General features: G+C 46.4%; 2 protein-coding genes and 1 pseudogene across 2 annotated transcripts; 1 reads left to right on the plus strand and 2 right to left on the minus strand.

Annotated features, from left to right (window-relative positions):
- Nucleotides 1–8,822: 8,822 nt before the first annotated feature.
- On the minus strand, nt 8,823–9,128 carry LOC101772154 (TPD1 protein homolog 1A-like). Its single transcript, XM_004966785.1, has one exon. The coding sequence runs from the start codon at nt 9,126–9,128 to the stop codon at nt 8,823–8,825; it is 306 nt and encodes a 101-aa protein (XP_004966842.1).
- Nucleotides 9,127–13,881, plus strand: LOC101772552 (annotated as a pseudogene).
- Nucleotides 13,882–15,464: 1,583 nt separating this feature from the next.
- LOC101766771 (NEP1-interacting protein-like 2) lies at nt 15,465–17,777 on the minus strand. Its single transcript, XM_004964998.4, has 5 exons — nt 17,342–17,777; nt 17,063–17,241; nt 16,740–16,823; nt 16,470–16,628; nt 15,465–15,796 (listed from the first exon to the last, which is right to left on the minus strand). The coding sequence occupies exons 1-5, from the start codon at nt 17,472–17,474 to the stop codon at nt 15,668–15,670; spliced, it is 684 nt and encodes a 227-aa protein (XP_004965055.1). The 5' UTR covers nt 17,475–17,777; the 3' UTR covers nt 15,465–15,667.
- Between the last annotated feature and the right edge of the window lie 158 nt (nt 17,778–17,935).

Raw genomic sequence — 17,935 nt, forward strand, 5'->3', positions numbered from 1 at the left:
ATCCAAGACGATGTCTTGACGTGAAGCAGCAGAGATTGAGGACTACCCTTGGGGACACGCAGTACTGCATGCTGCAAATTTAATCCAGTATAGACCATCTGCATATCACTCTACTTCCCTCCTTGAATTAGCACGTGGACAACACCCTAAGATTTCCCATCTACGAAAATTCGGATGTGCTGTGTACATACCGATATCACCACCCCACCGTACAACTATGGACCCACACTGGAAGATGGGGGTCTATGTTGGTTATGAATCTCCATCCATAATCAAATATTTGGAGCCCAAAATAGAGGATATGTTTATGGCTCAGTACGTTGATAGGATCTCCGATGAAGACTATTTCCCATCATTAGGGGGAGGATTGTACCTAAACTCTAAAGAATGTTGGGAAATTGAATGTAGTGCCAGTAGCATTCGTTCACTTGATCCACGCACTAAAGACACTGAACTTGAAGTTCAGAGAATAATTAACCTGCAACAACTTACCAGATGCTTTTACTAATATAAGAGAAGTGTCAAAGTCACATATTCCTGCGGCTAATGCACCGGAGAGAGTGGAGATACCCTTGGAAGGGATGAACTCTACTCAAGTCCCTAATCCTAGGAAAAGGGGGAGAGAACTAAATGACTCAATACAGGTAGAGCGGACACATCTGCAAAGCTAAGATTTCAGAGCAAAAGCATTATGCGCCCATTTAGTGGTCCCAGAAATGACACACCTTGAAGGTGAAGGACCCAGTGCACTAGTGCGCACGACTAGAAATAATAGCACAGGGGCATCAGAACAACCAACCATATTAAATATGGGAAATCAGGATGATCTGGATGATTTGAATGAAGAAATCACCATAGACTATGCTAAGTCAAGAGGGTTGTATAACAGAAAGACTACAATTGTCAACATAAATTTTGTCTCTAAGATCATCGATGTGATCGATGTGGATCCAGAACCAAAGTCCATGGTAGAGTGTCGGAAGCGCTCAGACTGGGTCAAATGGAAAGAAGCTATAGAGGCAGAATTGTGCTTGCTTAATAAGAGGCAAGTGTTTGGGCCCTTTGGCTCGCACCCCTCCTAAAGTATTCCCTGTAGGATACAAATGGGTATTCGTTCGAAATATGGATGAGAATAATGTGGTGGCGAGATAAAAAGTGAGGCTTGTAGCACAAAGGTTTTTGCAGAGACCCGTCATTGATTATGATGAAACATACTCTCCTGTTATGAGTGGTATAACATTCTGATACTTAATATCAATGGTGGTAGGTTTAAATCTTGAAATGCAGCTAATGGATGTGGTGACCACATATCTTTATGGGGCCCTGGATATGGAAATATATATATGAAAGTTCCTTATGGACTAAAAATTTCAGATCCTAAAACCAATAGCAACATTTGCAACATTAAATTGCAAAGGTCTCTGTATGGGCTTAAACAGTCTGGCCGGATGTGGTACAATTAGTTCAGTGACTTTCTCCTGAAGAGAGGTTATGTAAATAATAAAGATTGTCCCTGTGTATTTATTAGAAAGTCCCAAAATGGATTTTGTATCATCTCAATCTATGTTCATGATTTGAACATCATAGGCCATACGGAGGACATTGAGGAGGCACGTGCCTACCTTAAGGTGGAGTTTGAGATGAAAGATCTAGGTAGAACTTGATTTTTCTTAGGTCTACACATCAAGCATGTCCCTAAAGGAATCCTTGTACACCAGTCGACCTACACAAAGAAGGTCCTTGAGAGGTTTAACATGTCAAAGGCTCACCTGTTAAAAACTCCAATGGTTGTAAGATCACTTGATAAAGATAAAGACCCATTTAGACTGATGAGTGAAAATGAGGATGTCCTAGGACCTGAAGTTCCCTATTTAAGTGCCATAGGAGCACTTATGTACCTTGCAAGCTGCACTAGATCTGATATTGCATTCACGGTAACCTGTCTAGCGAGATATAGTGCATCCCTGACCATAAGGAATTGGGTTAGTGTTAAGACAATACTCAAATACCTCCAAGGTACAATAGATATTGGTTTGTTTTTCCCGAAGAAACCTGACTTGACCATGGTGGGCTATGCCGATGTTGGATATATATCAGACCCTCACAATGCAAGGTCCCAGACTGGTTTTGTGTTTCTCCATAATGGTACGGCCATTTCGTGGCAGTCGTGTAAGCAGACTTTAGTAGCAACATCGACAAAACACTCAGAGATAAATAACATTATTTGAAGCCTCACGTGAGTGTGTTTGGCTAAGACGGATGATTAACCATATCCAGAAATCATGTGGTTTTAATACTGCCAATACCCCCACTACTATCTATGAAGATAATGCAGCATGCGTTGCACAAATGCAAACATGCTATATAAAGAATGATTTAACTAAGCACATATCTCCTAAATTCTTTTACCCTCATGAACTCCAGAAGAAAGGTAAGGTGACTATTCTGCAAGTTAAATCATGTGATAATCTCGCATATTTGTTCACAAAATCTCTCCCAGCTACAACATTCCAAAGATATGTTCGAGAAATCGGCATGAAGTTCTTGAAGGACTTGCAGAACTCAGGAGGAGTAAAACTCTGATAATTAGCTTATATTCTTGGATCATAAACATTATGAAAATTATGGTCCTGGAGATCATATTTCAAGTCTTGAAGACATACATGTTGTGCTCTTTTTTCCTTTAGCGAGTTTTTATGAAATTTCTCGTATAAAGGTTTTTAATGAGGCAACAAGTGCAATGCATCTAGTGGCAACCTTGTACTCTTTTCTCCTTTCCTTTTTTCCCATTGGTTTTTTGGCAGGAGTTTTTAATGAGGCATAAGTTGGTTGTGGTATTCACCCAAGGGGGACTGTTATGAAACTTAATATTAGTGGGCTTATATCGAATTAACTCTTGGAGCTAAAGGGTCACATCTGAAGGTCAAGGGTTATCTTCTTTTCTAAAGAAGGAACTTATTTACAGACTCAATGAATAAGAAAATAAAGATTGGTTCCACATACATACATTGTCAACTATGTGCTTCTAATTTATAACAGTTTCGAGTGTTTTTATCAAATGGCCAAGGACTATGGTTCATCTTAACAATTTACTGTCAAGTCGTCAAGGGGTTTTTTTAAACAAAGAAATGCGGCCACTTGATAAATAGCCCTCCAAGGAATGTCCCAATTAGGCTTTAAAAGTAGAGATTTAGTCCTCGTCAATCAATTGAAATCTTGCTTATCCATTAATCACCAAAATCTCTACTAGAAAAAGAATGGGATTCGGGAATTTGGGGTTTGGGTTTGGGGGATTCAGGGTTGCCTCAGTTGCTGGCAGTTTAGCTCATGAGCTAAAACTTTAAATGGGTTAGCCGGTTAGGAACTTTTATTTCACTTGAATAGTTGAATTGTGTAGTACTGCATTGCTTTTTCTTGAGGTTGTCTATGGGGCACTCGAGTATTTCTCGAGCCCCTGACACCCGATTTTTGTAACCCGAGGATGTAGATTGAATGGCCAAGGCTCCTTCTTCATCCTCCGTGCATTTGTTCCGTTTCTTCAACCTTGTTGCTCCACCGCCACCCAGATCAGCCGCTGCCCCTGCCCTCCCATCGAGACAAGCTGCTGCCCCGCCGCGGCGGGCTAGGGTCTCGCCGGAGGGTCGTGCCGACGGCCAGCGCGGACCTTCGGCAAGACCCTAGCCCGCCCACGGCAGCCACCTCCCCACTCGTCCTGCCGCTGCCGTCACCCCCGCAGCCCACCTCGCACCACCACCGTCATCACCATCATCGCCCCATGTGGGGGCTGACAATAAAAAGGGACCCCGAATGTCATTCGTATCATTCCCTGGATCAGTAGATGATACATGCACTTCACACGAGAAGTATCGCATCCATACTTTGTAACTTTTATTGATAATTTACATAAGGTTGTAAAAAAAGAGAAAGTACACTACTAAAGATACAAGAGGGGTCTTAGCCTCAACCTTAATTATATAGCGGAGTTCTACATAGCAGTCCTAAGCCTGCAGGCGGCTTGGCTCCTATGGCAGATCCTCAAGATCCTCGTCCTCTTCACCAACAACTTCTTCCTTTGAAGAAAGGGAGGGGAAGCAAGGGTGAGCACCATATAAAAGGTACTCAGCAAATCCCACATTTGTTGTATTATTTCATGCAGGATTTCAAGGAATAGGTAGTAGTTTGCCTGAGAGCTAGTTTTATGCATAGTATATATGGTTGTAACATTTGAAAAGAATGTAATGCAGATATCTATAAGTTGTTGGTCCTAGAGGGGAATCTACCTCCCTACCAGTCCCCAAGTTTTAAGAGCATCAGGATCCGTCCGAGATTACCTAAGCCGACTTCTGCCTTATCTCTAGACACACTTCAGGACAATCCTGAATCCCACTCTTTTTATAAAGCAGGTTAAGACTAATCAATGGGAGCTTTAACTATGTGAGCTCTTGATCAAGATCCTCGGCTATTCGAATAGTTTTCTAACTCTACGCATAGGTGTACACTTTACCCGCACATTCAATTAGCCCATACCTTGTACGGAGGCGGTACTGACCTACGAGACCCGTACCCACCCGTGTTTATTCCTAGCTAGACAACATTCCCTAACTCCGTCCATAGATATGGCTGGGGTCTAAACAGGGGTCACACTATGTCCACTCATGGACTCTATCCCAAAAAATATGCATCATAACTTGACATACAATGTCAACAGGTCCTACGAACCTCAACTCGTGACCCGTGCCGACCAGACCTGGGACTCTGTGAAGGTCCTGCTCCAGTCTATCTATTACCCACCGTGGCCCCTTGGGATGGTTTATTAGGTTCAGTTTGTGGGGTGTGAATCAAGACCTCACATGTTTAGGCACTCCTAAAAGCTATACCTTTTTGGTACGTATGGTTGTACTGTCCACTAGAAAGACTTTCCCATGAGCCGGTCCTCATATGACCAGAGTAAGCTTTTAGGATAGGATCCTCTATCGAGGCTACCCTCTTACTCGTGGGTCCAACCTTAACTGGTTGCCAGACTCACTTTATTTGCTTTTATGCCATTTCTAAAAGTACTTTCACTCTTCCTTAGGATTTGTGAGTCATGATATGACCTAGTCTATACGGGGTTCATGATATCAAGGAGATATCAAAATTATTAGGATGAGCTAAGCAAGGAAATAAAGGAAATATGCAAAGCTTATAAAATAAATCAGTTATTATCTTGGTTTATTTAATAAAGCTTGGGATCAAAAGATGATGATGATTTTTGGGACTTGCCTTCCTTGTAGTCTAGGTCGTTCAAAGCTTCTTCCTCGTAATCCAGGTTGTCAAAAGTGTTTCCGACGTCATCATTTTTTACATAATCGTAGTTATACGTAAGCAATCATAGAAATACATCAAACATGGTTTAAACGAGAGTAGAATTGGGGTTTAGGAGGCTTGGGTAATTTCCTAGAATTTTCTGGGATTGTTATAGAGCTCCTCGGAATAGTTTCCTAGTTTTGAGCCACATAAAATATGGGGTTTTTCATTAATGAAAGGAGGAGGATTTAGTTACAGGGGTTATGGATGTGAGATCTGGAAAAACAAGGTATGGTTGGGTTTTAAATGGTCTCTAGTATTTTTGAGGAATTTTTGGTGATTTTTAGAAGTTTCTAACATGGCTAGATGAAAATTGGTGTGCATTTACTCGTGTGGCTGTAGCGGAACAAGGTGGAGAAAGGGAGAGAGGCTGATGGGTGGGCCAGGTGGTGACGTGGCAGGGGAGGCCCACGCGGTCCGCGTGGCAGGCCATGTGGTACACCTGAGGGTCAGGTGGTGGACCAGGGGAGGGGTGTGTGTGTGGTGTACATGAAATGGGAGCAGGGAGCGGCAACATTGCTCAGGTTAGGACATCGAACCATCGCGGGGTGCAGGGCTCCTTGCCGGAGCGGGCCACACCGAGCAGCATAGGCTACGGGAGGGGGCAAGGAGTAGTCCAAGGGGTAGAGGTGGCCAAGGCGAACAGATGGAGGGTGTTATGGTCAACAGGTGGTGACCGGCGGCGAGGCGCGAGCTCGTTGGAGCTTTAAGCAGCAACGGAGCGAATTGGAAGTAGGGCCTAGGCAAGGTTTGGGGTCCTAAGAAGTATATGGCTGTGATCAGGGACCTTGGGGCGTGCACAGGTGCATTCGTGTGGGTTAGAGGTGCGCCAGAGCTAGGCTGGCGGCTCGCCGGAGCTCCGACAGCATGGCGGCCGTGTGGAGGGGGAGCTAGAGTGGGTGAGGAGGGGAGGTGGCGGCGCGGGTAGCATGACAGCTATACCTGAGGGCGGTGAGGGTTCACGCAGGCAGCGTGATGGCCGGAGTTGGCCGGTGGCGAATTAGGGTGGGGTTTGGTGGTGGCGGAGCAAGGTCGGTCAGGCTTAGCTGCTCTAGGGCTAGGACCACACTGGGGAGGGTGTCTAGCGCCGCACAGAGCTCCTCGGCTTTGACCCGGCCCGGCTCTAGGGGATAGAACATGGCGGTGGGTGGAGGAGGCACGGTGAGGGGAAGAGGTGGAGAGGGGAGGGGCGAGGAAGCAAGAGGTGGCGAGGGAGGCTCTTTATAGCCCAGCAAGGAGGCTTGGGGGCTCGGACAGGCTTGGTCGTGCTTATCCAGACTGGCCGGCGATCAATGGCATGGCGGCGCGTGGCATGGCCGGCGGAGGTGGATAAGGACAGGGAGGGGCTAGGGGGGCTGTTCTGGGAGGGGGGCAATAAGTGCACCTGGTGCAGGCACATGCGGCGCACTCACCGGGGTGGTGAATCCGACCGGGAAGGTGGAGATCGGGTTGGCCATGCCACCGGCGGCGTGCTCTTGGAGCGTGACGAGTGGATAGGGGTGGGCGCGTCCTTGAGTAGGAAGGGAGGCTCTGACAGGCGCGGGTGATGGAGGGGGTATGGGTGATGGCGGCGCGCCCGTCAGGGAGCAGTAGGGGCGACTGGGAGTGCAGGTCCGCGTGCGCGGCATCGTTGGGCGCAGGTGAGAAGGAGAGAAAGGGGGATGCATGTGGAAGATGACGATGACGTCATGTTGGCATCACCATGTGGCCAGGATGGGCCGCATGAGCGAGCGAGCGAGCTGGGCCGGCTGTCGGGCATTGCGAGCGAGAAAAGAGGGGAGAGGCAGGCCGGGCTAGAAGAGGTGGGCCAAAAATAAGAGGCGCTGGCCTGGTTGAGGTTTTGTCCTTTTCTATTTATTTGGGATTGAATTTGAGTTCAAATTTGAAATTCCAAACTTCAAATTTGAAAAATTTGAGGTATAGACTTTAAAAGAGATATAGCATGGGATTTTCCTGAAGTAAAGGGAGTAGTTAGTTCAAACATATGCATATGTGTTCATGAAAAACTATATTTCGATGCATAATTCAAATGCAAGGCTCTATGGTTTAAGTTGCTAGATAAATTTTAAGGAAAATTGGGATGTTACAATCCGCGTCCGCCACCTCCGTCGGGCAGCCTGCCGCCGCTAGCCTTCCCTTTAAGGCCGCCGGTGAGGTCCCAACCCCCAAAATCTGGAACCCCTGACCCCCGAACTCCTAACCCTGCCGGAGCTCGCCAAACCTCATTGGACTTAACCAAGCATCACCGGAGGTGGGGAAGATGGGTTCAACAGGAAGAAGAGAAATTCGAGTGTCAGGGGGCTCCAAAATGCTCGAGTATAGTTTAGCTTTCCCTTTTTCTTTTGCCAAGTTTAGTTCTGAATCGGTCCATCTTTTGTTTACTGGCTCTCTACACCTGTAGCACTAACTATTTGGCACACAACTAACTTCAAGAGGAGATGGTTTCCAAATGGTGAAATAAAGCAGTGGGAGGCAGATATTTCATGCCAGTGGAGTGGCATCCTGGCGTGGAATGTCTGACGGTGCACCATGCAAAGATCAAAAGATGTGGGTACTGTGTAGTGGTTTCTGCCTGCCCTGTTTTGAGTCTTTCACTCTTTTGACAGAGAGGTAGCAGAGGAAAACAGATTAGCATCCTCTGCTCCCTTGTGTCCGGGCAGGATGCTCCCCAGCACAGTTTTCTGCAATGTTTATAATATATTTTACACACCACAAGATTTACTTAATTTTTCAAGTGGTTTTTGCTAGTGACCAATGACCATTTTCTATTATTATTTTCTTTTTCTCAAGTAGTCAATACATTTAAAGAAGTGTCTCGGTATCAACCAATTGAAATTTAGTTTTTCTATCAATCAACGTCTATAACTGTTGGATCTTGATCCAACAGTCCATCTGGTCCTAACTCTCTCCTTTCTCTTTCTTCATCCTCCCTTCATCTTCCACACGCGGCATCTCCCGACGCCAGGCATGCCGCCCCCGCCGCCCCCACCTCCCCCCGGCTACGCCGGCCTCCGCCACCTCCGCCACCACCGTCCTCCACTTCCCGACGCTAACCCGTCGGGCCAGATGCTCCCGCCGCCTCCGCCGCCCACCACTGGGGTTCCTCCACCGCTCGGCTCCGGCAGCACCCTCGCCGCTTCCGCTCCCCCGCCATCTCTCCCACCTCCACCGCCGGCCGGCAAGCCTCGCGGAGCCCCCTCTAGTACCGCAAGCCATAGGTAACCTCCAACCCTGAATCCTCCAAATTCCCGAAACCCATTCTTTTTCTAGTAGAGATTTTGGTGATTGATGGATAAGCAAGATTTCAATCGATTGATGAGGAGTAAATCTCTAATCTAAAAGTAGTTTTCGTATATACACTAACCTAATAATCAAACGACATCTAATTCATCTTCCACGTGTGCCATGACATACGAGTACACGCCACAAGAAGAAGGCTTATACATGAAGCGATTATGCGAAGCAAGGTGCGGCCGTTAGGAACTGCCACCGTCGTAGGTGGTGGCGAGGAGGGTCATGTCGTATCTCATGTAGCTGGTGTAGCTGAAGGAGACGGTGCCTCCGGGCGCGATGGAGCCGCCGTCAATGAGGAGGCAGTTGCCGTGGCCGACTTCGACGATCACGTCGGTGTCGACGGGCCGGACGGTGCGGAAGTTGTACCCGCACATGAGGTGGATGCCGGACACCGCGTCGCCGCCGCGGTTGGCCACCTCCACGGCGAACCTCTTGGCCCCGTTGGACTGGCGGTGCCCCTCGTCCTGGGTGACCACGACGTCCCGCATGGCGTCTCACTGGTGGCGCCGGGCGGCGAAGGCCGGCCGCACGAGCAAGATCGAGTCCACCACCAGGACCGTGGCCATGGCCATGGGTGCTGTCGCCGTAACCATGTCGAGATGCTTGCGGAAAGACTACGACAACAATGCCGGGTGGTGGATGCGTGTCTGGTGTGACTGTGTCCCGTCTTGAATACAGTGGCGGGCGCAGGATCTGGAGTATGGGTATTCAAAATTGGAGATGGCAAGAAATTTTTTTTGACAGAATAAATTATAGTTTTATAACACAGAATTAAGTGGTAGCATCATTGATTAATAAAATTGATCACAAATTGAAATTGTCCAGCTACTAATGATCAACATATCAAACTGGCAACATGTGAAATAAAAAGAGGCTAAACAGCAAAATGGTAACAAAGATTACAACTTACAAGCTATAGGACAACTTTCTGTTCTACAATGCTTTGAAAATGAGCGATGATGTCCTTGGAATAACACTAGTTGCATTTGGCTTTCATTGCAAGATTGATTAACATTCTCCGGTTCAGGTTGTCTCTTCTTTGCAGCAGCCCTCGCCATGAAAATCCTCAAATCAGTAGCGGCACTACCCTTCCTCTTCCTGGTTCAAACCTAAAAGTTACACAATTTCAAGTTATTGGATATTTACAATTTCACATTGAACTAAATTCATGAGCATCCACATTTTGCAAGTTGATGTGCTATCCCAATTTGACAAACAATTGAAAATTCTCACCTCAATTTCACAAACAATCAGGAATAGCAGCTCACAAAATCCTCAAATCAGTAGATAGTAGGGGCCTTGGGGGCTTGGGGCCGGCTGTCGCCGTGTGCCCGCATCGGCCGACTGGACTCGCGAAGGGTGGAGCCGGCGCGTCGTGGCGCCGAAGCTTGGCGCGCCCAGCCGCCCACGGCGGCCAGTAGCGCGTTGCGCGCCCGCCGCCGCCGGCCCGTCGGCCGCCGCGGCGCCGCCGCTCCGGCTCCACGCCGCGCAGGCCGCCCGCCACCGCTTACCGCCGCCCAGTAGCGCGCAGGTCGCCTGCCGCCGCCGACCCGTCGGCCGCCGACCCGTCAGCCGCCGCGGCGCCGCCGCTCTGGCTCCGCGCGATCGCGCCGCGCAGGCGCCAACCACGCAGTCGCACAGGCCGTCCGCCGCCGCTTACCGCCGGGCGCCCTCCCAGTCCCAACCCGCCAGCCGTCGGGCGTCGCCACCGCCGATCCGCCGCTGCTGCCGCCGGACGCCACCTAGGGTTCGAGCACGCTGGCCGTGGTGCGTGATTCTGGCGTGTGCGTGCTCACGCGTGGGGGTGGGGGGAAATCGAGTGGCCGGATGGGCCAGTTGGGCCAGTCGAGGGAGAGCGAGGTTGGCTTCCGGTGGGCCTTTTTGAGTGAAATGTCTATGCTAGCTTCTGTATTTTTATTTTTTTCATACATATATCTAAAATACACTATGTATATGAATTTTTTTTCAAAAATAATGGGTATTCAATTGTATACCATTGAATCTAAGTGGGCCCGCCACTGCTTGAATATATGGACGCAGGTGGTGGAGGGCGGTGGCGGAGATGGTTTGGAAGCAGGCCCGTACATCATGCATGGCAAGTGGGCCGACCGCACCGGGCCTCCAAAATTTTGGGGCCCCCATGTGTACGTGAGTACGTGACCTACTGACCTGTCAATCTCTCTCTGGTGGCCTCTATTCCTGCCTGCATGCGAGTATGCGACCAGGCCTACATGGCTCCATGCAACTTTTTGTGTTTTTAGCCTGGGCCCTAGAGATTGGAGAATCTGTTGCCGTGTTGCCGGACCAGGACCGTCCGATCCGAATCATCCGATACTGATTAGCAGCCTAGTAGGCCTGGCCTGCCGCTGCCGCCTGCCGATTATTCTAATTTCTAAATCTAATCGCTAGAGCGCCACCGGCCGCTGCAATCTCGCCGAGTCACCGAGCTGCATGCGAAATTGCGCTGCCGCAATCAAGCCTGCATGCAGCGACTCCACCTGCCTCTGACCATCTGACGGCAGGTCTTCTCCACAACGGCACAACAGAACTACAAAAGGCAAAAGCTACCGCCAGGTAATGTAATGCTAGGTGACCGGCTCTATGATTTGTGTGCAATTGGGTCAATGATTTGTTAAATGTTAATTTAGCTTTGTTGCTTTGTAATTCATGAAACAGGGAGTCCTATTTATTTATCATTATATCATATCTTCTAGAAATAGAAAATATGAGGCAGGTAATGAAAAGCGCAAGAAGAAACAAAGGCTTGAACAATTTGCTCGGACTCAAAAGGGTGCTCTTGATAGATTTGTTGTTAAGAACTGTCAAACTAGTGCACAAGATGAAACTCCTGAGGCACATAGTGATGGAAATCACGGTGATAACACAGACAACGTTGAAGCTCACACTTTAGGAACTGAATCAGTGCAAGTTAATCCCAACAATGCGGATGGTGTTGATGCTACCCTCGATGGATTAGCTAGTATTGAAAGTGACAATGATTTGAGGGTTCCTTTTCAGCCTAACATATTTGATCCAAGATATTGGGATGGACTAGATAAAAAACAGGTTGATATTTTGGTCCAAAAGGGTCCTAAAAGGGACTTGTCTATTCAGAAAGGTCCTAAAGATAGGTTATCAAGGAGGTTTTCTGCAGCATTATATACTAGAATTTTATCAAATGGGGAAACTTGTGATAGAGAATGGCTGGTATATTCCAAAGAGCTTGATAGAGTATTCTGTTTTTGTTGCAAGTTATTAAGAAAGGGGCATTTAAGGAGTCAGCTAGCAAATGAAGGTCTGAGTGATTGGTCACATGTTGGCACTCGACTTAAAGATCATGAAACTAGTGCATATCATATTACAAATATGGCTTCTTGGTATGACATGCGTCTCAGATTTGATAACAACCAAACTATTGATAAAGTTGCTCATAGAGAAATTGAGAAGGAAAAGGAACATTGGAGGAAGGTTTTGTTCAGAATTATTTTGATTGCAAAATTCCTTGCAAAGCATAACTTAGCATTTCGTGGTACCAATAGCTAGCTGTATCAGGACAGCAATGGCAATTTTCTAGGCATGGTTGAAATGATGGCTGAATTTGATCCGGTTATGCAGGAGCATGTTCAACGCATACAAATGATGATATCCATACACATTACCTCGGTCATGGCATCCAGAATGAGGTAATAGATTTGCTTGCTGCTTCTATCAGGTCTGAAATAATTAGAAAAATAAAGGAATCAAAATATTTCTCAGTTATCCTTGATTGTACCTCTGATATAAGCCACCAAGAACAAATGTCTTTGATCATAAGATATGTTGACACATCTTCAGATTCTATTTGCATTGAGGAATCATTCTTAGGTTTTCTGGATATTAATGATACTACAGGCCAAGGGTTATTTGATGTTTTACAAAATGAATTGAAGAATCTTGACCTTGATATAGACAATGTGAGAGGACAAGGATACGATAATGGATCAAATATGAAAGGGAAAAATATAGGGGTACAAAAGAAAGTTTTGGAGATCAATCCTCGAGCCTTTTATTCTGCTTGTGGCTGTCATAGTCTTAATTTAGCACTATGTGATATGGCAAAGAGTTGCGGTAAAGCAAAAAAAAATTTGGAATCATACAACATATCTATACAATATTTGGTAAGTCCACTAAGAGATGGCAAATTTTAAAGATAACATATCAGGATTCACTCTCAAGCCATTGTCAACAACTCGTTGGGAGAGTCGTGTTGACAGTGTTAAGGCTATAAGGTTCCAAATGCAGGATATACGAGAAGCTTTACGGGAAGTGTCAGATACTGATAATGATGCCACAATATGTAGTGAAGCTAAATCCTTGGCGACCAATGAGCTTGGTGACTTTGAATTTATAGTGGCAATAGTTATCTGGTATGAAGTATTATCTGCTATTAATTTGGTCAGTAAACAATTACAAGCAAAGGATATGCTTATTGATATTGCTATTGAGAAAGTGCAGGGGTTGATTTCATTCTTCACTAAGTATAGAGAAACTGGTTTTCCAAATGCATTAGAATCTGCAAAAGAAATTGCACATGAGATGGATGTTGAACCAACATTCCGTACCAAGCGTAAAATCAAAAGGAAACGGCAATTTGATGAGGCACCTGAAGATGAATCTATTGCTTCACAATCTACAGAGGAGTTAATTAGAATCAATTATTTTCTATCCATTGTTGATCAAGCTATTGCTTCACTTACAAAGAGATTCGAACAATACCAGGGATACGAAAAAACTTTTGGTTTTTTGTTTACTTCAAAGAAATTATGCTCCTTAGATGACAAGAGTCTGTTGTCTTCTTGTGCTCATCTTGAGGCTGCACTTAAGAGTGGTGACCATTCTGATATTGATGGCAAGGAATTACATGTGGAGTTAAAGTTCCTCCAAGATTTCATTCCAAAGGAAGACATGGGCCCTCTTGATATTCTGAAGTTTGTGAAACGGATGGGCTGTTTTCCTAATGCCCTTGTTGCATACAGAATTTTGTTAACTATTCCTGTAACAGTTGCATCCGCAGAACGAAGCTTTTCCAAATTGAAGTTGCTAAAGACCTACATGCGCAGTACTATGAAACAAGAAAGGCTAAATGGATTGGCGATAATTGCGCTTGAAAATGATCTTCTAGAGAAGATTAAGTACGAAGATATAATTGAAGATTTCATTTCGAAGAATACTAGACGAATGATGTTTTTTAATGGAAGCTAAGAAGTTATTAGTAAGTAAGATTCGTCATTTAATCGTTTTGCATGAATACTTATGGTATTATGGTATTACACGAGGAAGTCTACGTGCACTTTAGCTTTTTGCATTTTATAAATATAGGCCTCACTTTATGTTTTGCACCAGGGCCAAAAAAAAAAAACATAGGTACGGGCCTGTTTGGAAGTTGTGGTCGGCGGTATGGAATCTGTGCTCGGGTATGGCAACCCGGCATCGCCCTCGTATGCGACCTGCTCGCGCCATACCATAGCAAGAAGAAGACGACCTCGCTGGTTTCCCATGTCCTTTCGACACGCGTGTCCTGCTCTTGCTTTTCCTTATTGAGATGTGCGTGCTCTGTTTCTATCCCATGGATGCCTATAACCCGCTGCACTCTCGTTTCAATCCCTCGATCCACCGCCAAGCAGCATGCCGCCGGCGCTGACGGACGAGATCGTCGAAGAGGTCGTCGTCCTCCGTGCCTCCGCCTCCGCCGGGCGACCCGACGAGGCCAGCGAGTCTCGTCTAAGCGGCCCTCGTCAGCAAGCGCGGGCTCCGTATCATCTCCGACTCAGGCTTCCGCCGCAGATTCCGCAAGTTTTACGGAAAACCCCCTGCTTGCTGTTCGCCTACAACCGCGGAATGCTATCAGCTTCGGGCTTCGGCCTTGGTGTTGGAAGGGGTTGAGGTGGAAATTTAGTTCATTTTTCACTTCAACCCATACGGATTGGGAGGAAAATGATCTTTCCAGTGGTAGTACTTTGCAGGCGGATATTGCATCGTGTAAGTATGATTTTGGGTCAAAGGATGGAGGCATCAAATGGCGCGAATGCCCTCAAGCCCGGACCGTTTAGTAAAGTTCAAATTTGTACATACATCAACTTATTAATACAGGGATATGCTTCAAACATCATGTACGTATATGTACTGGCACAAATGATCAGATCTAATACTAGGTCTGATTAACAGATAAACTGATTCCAAATTTGGATGATTTCCTTTTCTATTTCCTTTTGTTAACACAATTTGAAATGTATCAAAATACCCATAGGACTCAAATTGCATATTTATTTGGATTTGATGCAACAATTCCAATGGAAATTTAATTATAAATTCATTATTTTTTTTATTTCAGAATCGATTTATAAAGTTTGAAAACAAATCTGGTAAATTTGTTTTAATGTACTTATTTTAAATTTAACCCTGCTATAATATTGTTCTTTTTTTTGTCAAAGACGTGAACCATCTTGTGTGGCAGTGAAGTCGTGGTCGTGATATACGAATTGGTGCTTACCTATTTAACCAGATGTGAGTGTGCTCAGTGTTTCATGTGTCGTAGTGAGTTCCAATTCCAAAATTACTTATATTTCAATTTTTTTAAAAAAACATTGCCCAAATTTATCTATATGTAGCATGTTGTGCGCCTGTGCATCCAGACTGATTCCATTGCTTCTTCCTCAGCAGCAAATGCATTTTTAAGGACAAATTGGCTATTAAGATGAAAATTGGAAATCATTTTTATGGTAAGCCATGTGAAATACATTAGACACTGCGTTCACAGTTTAGCATTATATTGCAATATACATGTATAATAGGATGGATAAAAGAAACTTCACATTGCGATATCTCCAGTTTTATGTGCACAAGATGAGTGACTAGAAAAACACGAACCGCGCAACCTCTGATGTATGGATACAAACAAGTTATAGGGCTTGGTACTTATAATTCTTTCTATATGAATGATGCCAGTAGACACTTTACAAAGGCATGAGAACATGGAGCCGAACATAATCTACCTACACACATCTTGCCTACATACAGGGCATGAACAGTGGTCCATGAACCATCTGTCCACGCAAGGCTGGTGGAAAGTGTGAGAACACTTCGGCAACTTCCTCACTGTCTCTCCGGCAACTACATCCTGGGGGAAGAGCAAACTGTTAGTATGTACTGTACAAGACAAAGTCCAACCGTAGCATGCCATTTCAAGAGAAAAAAAAAAGACAGCTAAATTTGTCACATACAAAATAAATGTGGATACTTCATATTAAAAAAAATTCGACCCAAGGAGAAAGACACCCCGAAGGCATTGCTTGGAAGGTCGAGAAAAATGAATACTATAAATCTGTCCATGTACTGCACTCTAAAGGAATGGATTGCGCCCCCAGCACTCTTATAATCTAAACAGAGCACCATCAAACTGTATGTTACACTTTAGAGTTAAGATAACTAGTCGAAAAAGCTGGCAACTCTTCGGAAGTAAGCCAAGCAACCATTAGGTGGACAAAGGTGATTCAACATCTGAGTTAACTATAATCAACCTACAAGGCAGAGTGATGGGCACTCCTACAGCTACAGTCCTGCTTCAACTCCCATCATCTTACTTTCAGTGATCTAATGTGTCAAATTACATGTTCCCCATGATTAATCAACTGCCAACCTCCAAAAGAAAATGACATATGCACGTCATGTTAATTTATCAAGACAAGACAAAGGCAGCTTCTAAACTATGAAATCCCCCAGACCCCCACGACATTAAGATTTTAATGCAGGTTAGTTTTCCACTAAACAAATATGTAATGTGATATTAGTACCTGGAGGCAAATAGCGCAAGACAGGTCTTCAGCAACCGATTCTTGCTTCTGATCAGTAACGACATGATGTGGTAACTTCTTTAGGGTATCTTGTGAGAGCCCATCAGATAAAACCTCTTCAAGAACATCGTACAGATCATCATTGTCTGCAATACCAACCTGTTGGAAATATCTATTGTTCATCTATAGAAATGGATGTGACCCTCTACTGTAAGCATTTGTGCGCTTTCTGTTAGTGAGGATGCCACCAGAGGTAATACAACAACTCACCTGCCAACGATATGCCATATATGCTGATGGCTCATACTGGTCTTGCACAGATCGAGCATGAAGGAGCTGCTCTATGAAATCACCCTGGAAGCGCAACAAAGAATTCTCTTAAAAGCACGCCGGCCATGAATCAACGACAATAATGGCATCGCAAAATGTAATTTTCCATTATCTGAGCTGAAAGGAACTAACAATAGCATACAAGAATTTCCTGAAACCAATGATATTTCTCGAGTTAACGCAAGACAATTATGGAGCACTCTGGTAATTGATTTGCGCAACAATCATGGGGGCTGAATTGCTGAAGAGAGAAGCTTACGGACCATGGAGGACGTGCTCTGCGGGCTCGATCGGTCCGCGCTCCAGTACGCGCGCGAAGCCTCCAGAACCTCGATGGAGAGCACCGCCCCCGCGAACGCCCCCAGCCCGGCTCCCCGGAGGACGCCGCTGTCGGAAGCCCTCCCCGCCAATGCGCCGGTGAACGCCCCCGTCAAGCCTCCAGCTTCAGACAACAAGCACCACAAATCCGCGTCAAAATTTCAAAAACACCAGAGCACGCAAACCAACAAACACAAGCAACACGCAGGCGCGCGCGCGCGTACCGACGGCGAAGAGGCCGGTGAGGGCCCCCGAGAGGACGCCTGAGACCAGCCGGGGGAGGCACGACCCCGTCGCCGTGCTGCGGCGCTCCTCCTCCGCCGACGCAGCCGCTGCTGGCAGCGGCGGCACCTCCATGGCGCGGCGTCGTCACGGCACGGGGGGGCCGCCCGGCCCTCCGTCTCCCCGCCGCACGCAGCAAGCCAGCCGGTCGAGCGTCACGGTGGCGCGCCGCGCGCGCCTGCCTACCGGGGTCGGTTGGGGGTCGCGCCGCGCGCCTGGTGGACTGGTGGTTGGTAGACGCGTGGAGGGGGGGCTCGCCGGGAAGAGATGGGGAGGGAGCGAGGCGAGGTGAGGGGGGAGGCGTGACCGTGACCGTGTCCGTGTGACGCACTCTCCAGCGTCCAGCCTCCAGGTTGCTGCGTGTGTTCCATCTCGGGTCTGTGTGCTTCGAGAAAATTGCGCGGAATTGCAAGTAACATCTGCCGTGCAAGGGCTGCGATGCGCGAGATCTTTGAATCTACACGCAACTGGAAATTACAAGCAGATAAGCATTTCCTTTTCTTATAAAAAGGAATGTACTAGCAAAACATGGCCTC

Source organism: Setaria italica, chromosome IV (genome assembly GCF_000263155.2).
Source record: "Setaria italica strain Yugu1 chromosome IV, Setaria_italica_v2.0, whole genome shotgun sequence".
NCBI lineage: Eukaryota > Viridiplantae > Streptophyta > Magnoliopsida > Poales > Poaceae > Setaria > Setaria italica.